The sequence below is a fragment of the Rhamphochromis longiceps genome, linkage group LG18, assembly GCF_057381845.1.
Source record: "Rhamphochromis longiceps isolate RC_006_pf linkage group LG18, R_longiceps_female_GT1.1, whole genome shotgun sequence".
In the NCBI taxonomy this organism is placed as follows: domain Eukaryota; kingdom Metazoa; phylum Chordata; class Actinopteri; order Cichliformes; family Cichlidae; genus Rhamphochromis; species Rhamphochromis longiceps.
Genome location: NC_140574.1, coordinates 27623383 through 27631267, shown reverse-complemented (window position 1 = coordinate 27631267; position 7885 = coordinate 27623383). Strand labels below are relative to the sequence as shown.

The window sequence follows — 7885 nt, the reverse complement described above, 5'->3', positions numbered from 1 at the left end:
ACAGTCTATTCACTTAACAAGTGTGTGTCAGTGTGACACCAGCAGGTCCACTACAAGCATCTTTTCGCGATGTGTCACTGTGTAAATGTGGTGACCAAAGACATGTCCAGTGTAATTCACAGCAAAGTGATATTGACTATCTATAGAAGGGAGGGCAGTGTGAAGAAGTGGCCTGTTGCATGGAAGGACATGTTTCTTCCTGAAAAACACTTAGTCCACAATCACCACTTGTGATTTCATTAAGAAACTGTCAGTGTCAGGGACACTAATCAATACAAGTATGAGTGTATGTAGTCGTAGAAAGAGCAGGATTACCTGTCGCATGTCAGACAACATTTCAACTTGTCTCCATAGAATAACGAAGACTGAGGCCCAGAGACTTTCTTCAGCACAGACAAAACGAAGCAAAAACAAACAGGAACAAGCGGATCGTGCTATCATTCAAAGACATTGTTCACCTAAAGTCATTTTATAGTAATAACTAATCTGTTATGCTCGGGCTACCACAGCATTGTACACTTTATTTTCAGTTGTTAAGCACTTATGTAAATTCACGTTATGTAAATTAGGCTCTTTATTGCTACCAGCAACTGAAAACATTACTCAGGATGCTAATTCAAACTAGCTGGAAAGACAAGCAAAATAATGTGATACACAAACCCCGTGTAGAGACCATTACTTTAAAAGTCTCTGTGCTTTTAGGCTGATTCAGATAACGGCGGAAACTAAAAGATGTGTGTGTGTACGTTTGGTGTGTGTGCAGCTGTCCTGTGGCCCAAAGACAGACACGCACTTACCGATGGTCATTTCAGTGTAACGTTTCACCAGTTTGAGGTTCCAAACCATAATTAGCTCTGCTATAGAAATGAGTATATAAACCAGCTGTAGGTTTTGGTTCACTGGTTCACATCACTGGAGGAAAGTTATTCAAACTGAAAACTATTGCTTTAACTGCCAGAAAACAGAAATGGTTGAATCACTGTTCTGTATGGTTTTCAAAGATTTTTTCTTTCTTTTTCATTCACTGTTAAAGTAGTTCTGATGTGCATATATGCAGCTCTGGAAATGATTCTGAATCAGTGACCTGTGATTTTGCTGTTCTAAGTAAAGCTGGGAAGACTTTGAATCTCTGTTTTTGCTTTGTGCTTTTTCACATTGCCTGTTTGATTTACTAGAATATTGAGTGTCTTGAGGTGTAGACAGGATTTAATTTCACTCTTTACACTGAGAGCATCTGCTGAGTCACATATGAGTAATGTTACCACTCTATAAACTGCAAGCACAACACTGACATATGTTAGAAAAACATTCGCCTAAATGTTCAGCTGATATACACCCACCAGCCACTTTATTAGGTCCAGCTGTTCAACAGCTTGCTTATTTAAGTCAGCCAATCATATGTGATTCAGAACATGGTATGTTTGCAGGTGCCAGCGAGGCTGTCTGAGTATTGCAGCTGATCTGAGGGGATTTTCCCACACAGAAAGGACAGGCTCTCCTCTGCAAGTCCTGCAAGGTGACTGAAAGTCTCCTCCATCCCCATATTGACTCACCTGTCTGATGGCGGACAGTAGCTTTCCGTAGCAGAACACAATCACCAGGAAGGGCACGATGAGGCAGAATATAAACAGACAGATGATGTAAGAGATGTTATTTGCTGTCTTGGCTGTCCAATCAACAGAGCAGGTGGTCCCAGGTCCCTCTGGGCCGTAGTGGCTCCAGCCGAAGAGCGGCGGCAGGGTCCAGATAAGTGAGTACGCCCAGGACATGATGATGCCAAGGGAGATTTTACGGTAGTTGGAGGAGTCCGCCTCAGTGGGAGCCATCATAGTGCTGTAGCGCTCATAGGAGAGGACAGCCAGAGAGATGAGGGACACAATGCCTAGAGCACAGAAATACAAAGGTAGGCATTATATGCACATGTGGTACAGACACATATGGTATTTCCCCCTTACTATTCAGATCATTAAAGTCTTTTTAGTTAGTTTGATGTTAATTAAAGAAAGATAACCAGAGTAAATATATAATGCAGTTTTTAAATTAGGATTTCGTTTAGTAAGGGAAAAAGTTTCCAATCCTACCCGACCCTGTGTGAAACGTAATCTAGTAAATGGTTGTGCCACCCACGGCAGCAAGAACTGCAATCAAGAGTTTGTGATAACTGGGAGTGAGTCTTCCACATCGCTGTGGAAGAATTTTGATCCACTGTTCTTCGGTTCAGCCACACTGGAGACTTTTTTTAACAGCGTGTTTAAGGTCATCCATAAGCATCTGAATCTGACTTGAGTTGGGATTTTGACAAGGCCACTTCACAACCTTCATTTTGCTTTTGTTCTTTGTTTTCTCTTTTTCTTTTTTTGAGACATTCAAAGGTGGACTTGCTGCTGTGTTTCGGATCATTACTCTGCTGTATAAACCAACTGCTCTTGAGCTTCAGGAAATGAACCGATGGCTGGATATTCTCCATCCGGAATTTCTTTGCAGTGAGCAGAATTCATGGTCCCATCATTTAGAGCAAGTCACCCAGAAGCAGCCCCAGACCATCACACTAGCATCACCATGCTTGACTTTTCAGATGGTGTTTTTTTTTTTTTAATGAAATGCTGTGCTAGTTTTACACCAGATGGTGAAAGTTCAACTTTTTTCTCCCCAGTCCACAGAATATTTTCCAGAAAGTTTTGGGGATCATCAAGACGTTTGTGCAAATGTGAGACGAGCCTTTGTGTCCTTTTTGGTCAACAGTGGTTTTCTCCTTTAAACTCTCCATGGATGCCATTTTTGCCCAGTCTCTTTCTTTTTGTTGAATCATGAACTCTGGCCTTAACTGAGTGAAGTGAGCCCTACAGAAGTTTAGATGTTGTTCTGGATTCTTTTGTGGCCTCATGGATGAGTCGTCGATGCACTCTTGGAGTACTTTTGGTAGGCTGGGAAAGTTCAGAAGGTTCAGTACTTTTCTGAGTTTTCTCCATTTGTGGACCGTGGTCCAATGGAGTCCCAAATTTTAGAAATGGCTTTGTAACCCTTTACAGACTGATAGATGGCAGTGACTTCTTTCCTTTTCCTTCATTAGCTCTTGTGTATTTAAATCTTCAGTTTGCTTCTGTTTGTTGTACTGTGTAGTCTGCTTGTTTGTTTCCTGCTCGTTCCTGCAGGGTATTTCCTGTATTCCGAGTGTACGTACTCATCTTCTATTTGTCAAATATTAAATTATATTTCATGATCTGAAACGTAAGTGTGACACATGCACAGACATACAGCAAGACTACAGACTGCTTGTTCAGTGTGCTCCTGTTGTAAGCTTGAATATAATATTTCACCTTTAATGGGATCATAAAATACAGACTGAAATGTACCGCCTGTCCAAATGTTTTTCTTCTCTAGTGAGAAAAACATGCACAGTCACTGTGATATAAAGCCTCCCAAAGACGTCCTGGCATCACAAGTGCAGCTAAAGTGAGCTTTAAAGTTTATCATAGCGTAGAAAACTATAGCAAAAGAAATCATCTTATATTTATAGTCTGGAGCCTGCAGCAAACCCACACTGCACATTATAAACAGCGGCACTACCCACGGCGTCTCTGTGCAGCACAAGACAGAAATCTCAGAAACCATTTTCATATATATGTATGTAACTGTTCAATACACAACATAATTTTAGTCTTGTCATCCTGTTCACTGGGCCATGCTTAATGACCACTTTTAATTATTATTGTTATTTTACTGTATTTTAAAAAATAAACTGTGCATGAGGTTAGGTAGAGAAAACTAAGTCAGCAGAATAGAAACAAAGTTTAGTTCTGTAGTTGAAAACTTGAGTATTTTTGTCTTGTTTGTCCAAATACATTGACTTGACTACACAGTCTCTGTGGTACAGTGTGTTGTGCTTGTCTGTTTACCCCCAGATATTAAACTCAATGTGGTTTGTCCTGCACAGACTGTTAGCTCAGGGCTTTTATGAGCTCTGTTACAGCAATATTCTAAAGTCAACACAGTTTTACAACAGTCCACTTATGTTTCTGTTTGATCTGGGCTGGCTCATAAGAACCAAACCTAAAAAAAAAATTCCAGTTGTTTTTTTAATTTAAGCCAAATCTGTTACTCTCTCTCCCCCTTTTTTTCTGTGAGTTTTGACATGAAAGCCTGGTAACACCGTCCTCCCACAGCAGGTGGACGGGCTACTGTCATTTTTCAGCTGAGATCTAAAGCGGTCGTGTTTATAGCTGGGTATGATCTGTAAAATCTGCTGTAATCCAGTAGCAACGCTTTCAAAAAACTCCTTTTCTACTCCATTATGTGTTTAAATCGGTCTTTCCTCAGGCATCCTCAGATGTTTGACCTTTCCTGTGAGGAATGATTCAGTGACATGAGAGGGAAGCATTTTCTGAATTCTCTGCAAAGTTCCCAAATCTTAAGCATTACACATCATAGTGATATCTGATGAGTGTTTTTGTAATAATCACGTGCAAAACATTTTTAAAGACAGTGAGAAAAATCACTGCTGATAAGAAAATAAACATCTCTCGTTATTTAAGGCAATGAAAAAAAGATGAAACTTCGTGTTTTAGTGACCATGAAATGTGCAAAGAAGATACTTCAGTTAAGCAGAATCTGATAATACAAAAGTTTTTTGAACTCATGTGGTTCATTTTATTGTTGTTTGCACATCAAATTCTGTTATAGTGTTTTCTCTGCTGCTGTGGACCACGGACTACCAAGTCATCAGCTTAGGAGAAACAATATAATAGATGTAATTTTTGTGATTATAGTGATTATAGTGATTGTAAAGGCTTCCATATTTTCGGCAGAGGAGTTTATTTCAAATAAACAAACTCTCACTGAGCAAGATTGCAATTTCTTTTTAATTCTGCCAGCTGGTGGCCATGCAGCTAAAAAAAAAAAAAGCGTATTCTCAGTTGTGAGATATGCACTGGAGAAAAGAGGAAAGTAGAATGAGAGAGAAGCAGGTGTAACAGTGAAGCTGCAACAAGCAAAGGCAGCAAAATACATGGAATCAACCACCCAAGAAAACAGACATTGCACAAGAGGGGTGAATAAGAGTGCGCAGGCAGGGTGGAGTGAGTGGGCGAGAGTGTCAGGAAAGTTTACAAGATGGCAGTGAGACCTGCTGTGATATGAGATTTGAAAATGGTGGCACTGACAAAAGACGGGGGGTGGCAGAGTCGATCATATTAATATTTTCATTATGAGTGACCATGATGGACATGATTGGAAATGAGTGCATCACAGGGAGAGCTCAGTTTGATCAGTGTGGAGAAAGGCAACGTTAAGCTGGTTTGGACATGTGCAGAGGAGGGGGAGTGGATAAATTGGCAAAAGGATGTTGAAAATGGAGCTACCAAGCGGCAGGAAAAGAGAAAGACCTCAGAGAAGATTCTTAGATGTAGTGAAGGAGGACGTGCAGAAGGTTGGTGTGACAGACAAATACTAGGGAGAGTATGAGATGGAGGCAGATGATCCACTGTGGCAACCCCACATAAAGGGAACAGATGACAGAAGAACAGCCACAACGAAACAGCATTACAGTTTTGGATGGTTAATGGTTGGATAACCATCGCTAGAGTTTGGTGCAGCATATGTGCAGGCTTCAGATGTCTTTAAGCACTCTGCTTTAAATGGTTTTATTCTGTTCTTTTCTCTGTATGATGCCAAAGATAGGGGGTGTGATGAATACAGTCATCTCAGGAACAGCAGCCCCGCCCATCTGCTGTTCAAACCTTCTATTAGTGAAGGATAGCCAATTAGAAAAAAGTTGGCTTAAAGGGAGAGAAACGAAAAAATAAACTAGATGAGCTGACGTGCTTCACAAAGACCCAGTATGAGATTAATAATTTTAAACTGTGAAGTTTAAAATACAATAGAGTCTGACAGTAATAATATGAAAATGTAAATCAGCAGAATGGGTCACCTTTAAGAAATGTCTTTAGTTTTGAATGTACCTGAGACTGCGGCAGGACTAAAAGCTGAGCTGGCAGCCTGATGTAGCAGTATAAGGCAAGGCAAGTTTCTTTATATAGCACAATCAACAGCAAGGTGATTCAAAGTGCTTTACAGAGACATTAAAAAACAGAAACAAATAAAAACCATGATTTAAAATGAAAAAGAAAAAGTACATTTTGAAATTTAAGCTTAAACGTGTGGATTTGGTGTTTTATTCAAATGCAGCCGAGAATAGGGGAGTCTTCAACCTGGATTTAAATAAACTGAGTGTTTCAGCTGATCTGAGGCTTTCCGGGAGTTTGTTCCAGATATATGGAGCATAAAAGCTGAATGCAGCTTCTCCGTGTCTGGTTCTGACTCTGGGAACAGATAAAAAACCGGATCCAGATGACCTGAGGGATCTGGAAGGTTCATACTGGGTCAGGAGGTCACTGATGTATTTTGGTCCTAAACCATTCAGAGCTTTATAGACCAGCATCAGAACTTTAAAGTCTATCCTCTGACGAACAGGCAGCCAGTGTAAAGACCTCAGCGCTGGACTGATGTGGTCCACTTTTTTGGTCTTAGTGAGGACTCGAGCAGCAGAGTTCTGAATGACTGCAGTTGTCTGACTGATTTTTTAGGTAGACCTGTAAAGATGCTGTTACAGTAATCAAGCCTACTAAAGATGAATGCATGGACTAGTTTTTCCAGGTCCTGTTGAGACATCAGATCTTTTATCCTTGAAATATTCTTGAGATGATAGTAAGCTAATTTTGTTATTGTCTTAATGTGTTTTTCTAAGTTTAGGTCTGCATCCATCACCACTACTGGTTTGTGGTTTTTAGGTATATTGAAGTTCTCTGGTGACCTGTAATCATTTTTCTTTGGCTCCAAAGACTATTACTTCAGTTTTGTTTTTGTTTAGCTGGAGAAAATTGTGGCACAACCAGTCATTAATTTCCTCAATGCATTTACCAAGAGCCTGTACAGGGCCTTGGTCTCCTGGTGACATTGTGATGTATATTTGTGTGTCATCTGCATAGCTGTGGTAGTTTATTTTGTTGTTCTTTATAATCTGTGCCAGTGGGAGCATGTAAATGTTAAACAGAAGGGGTCCCAAGATGGAACCTTGGGGAACTCCACATGTGATACTTGTCTGCTCAGATGTGAAGTTACCTATTGATACAAAGTATTTCCTTTTTTCTAAGTATGTTTTGAACCAGTTTAGTACAGTTCCTGAAAGACCTGCCCAGTTCTCCAGTCGTTTGAGTAATATGTTGTGGTCAACTGTGTCAAATGCTGCACTGAGATCCAGTAAAACTAAGACTGACATTTTTCCACTGTCTGTATTCAGACATATGTCATTGAACACTTTGGTCAGAGCGGTTTCAGTGCTGTGGTTCTGTCTAAAACCTGACTGGAAGGCATCATAGCAGTTATTCTGTTTTAAGAAGTAACTCAGCTGTTGAGAAACTGCTTTTTCAATGATCTTACTTAAAAATGGGAGATTTGAGATCGGCCTGTAGTTGTTCATTTGTGTCTTGTCAAGATTGTCCTTTTTCAGTATAGGTTTTATTACAGCAGTTTTTAGTGGTTCTGGAAACACACCTGACATTAAAGAAAGGTTGATGATCTGTAACAGGTCTGACTCCAAAGTCTTTGAGACCTTTTTGAAAAAACTTGTTGGCAGGACGTCTAAACAGCAAGAGGAGGAGTTCAGTTGACCCAAGATGTCCTCCAGGTCTTTGCTGTTAATAGGGTGTGGCGGAGGCGTGGCCCCGGGCGCAGCTGCAGGGGAGGAGTGGAGCAGAAGGCTCAACAGGGCGGCGCCGCGAGGCCGGTAAGAACAGCTGATGGTGTTTATGTACTGATGATGGTCTCCCTCCGCTGTGTTTATAGTGAGACGGGGAGGAGCGGCCAGGAGAGATCAGCTGGGCTCGTGAGC

The 7885-nt window shown here is 40.7% G+C and overlaps 1 protein-coding gene across 1 annotated transcript in view; it reads right to left on the bottom strand.

Moving 5' to 3' along the window:
* The window catches only part of LOC146648539 (vertebrate ancient opsin-like), an 83384-nt gene that overhangs the window by 64173 nt on the left and 11326 nt on the right, over positions 1 to 7885 (bottom strand). The window contains exon 2 of the mRNA XM_085389770.1: positions 1554 to 1882. Within this exon, the coding sequence (XP_085245896.1) occupies positions 1554 to 1882 (329 nt within the window). The remainder of the gene's footprint in view (positions 1 to 1553; positions 1883 to 7885) is intronic.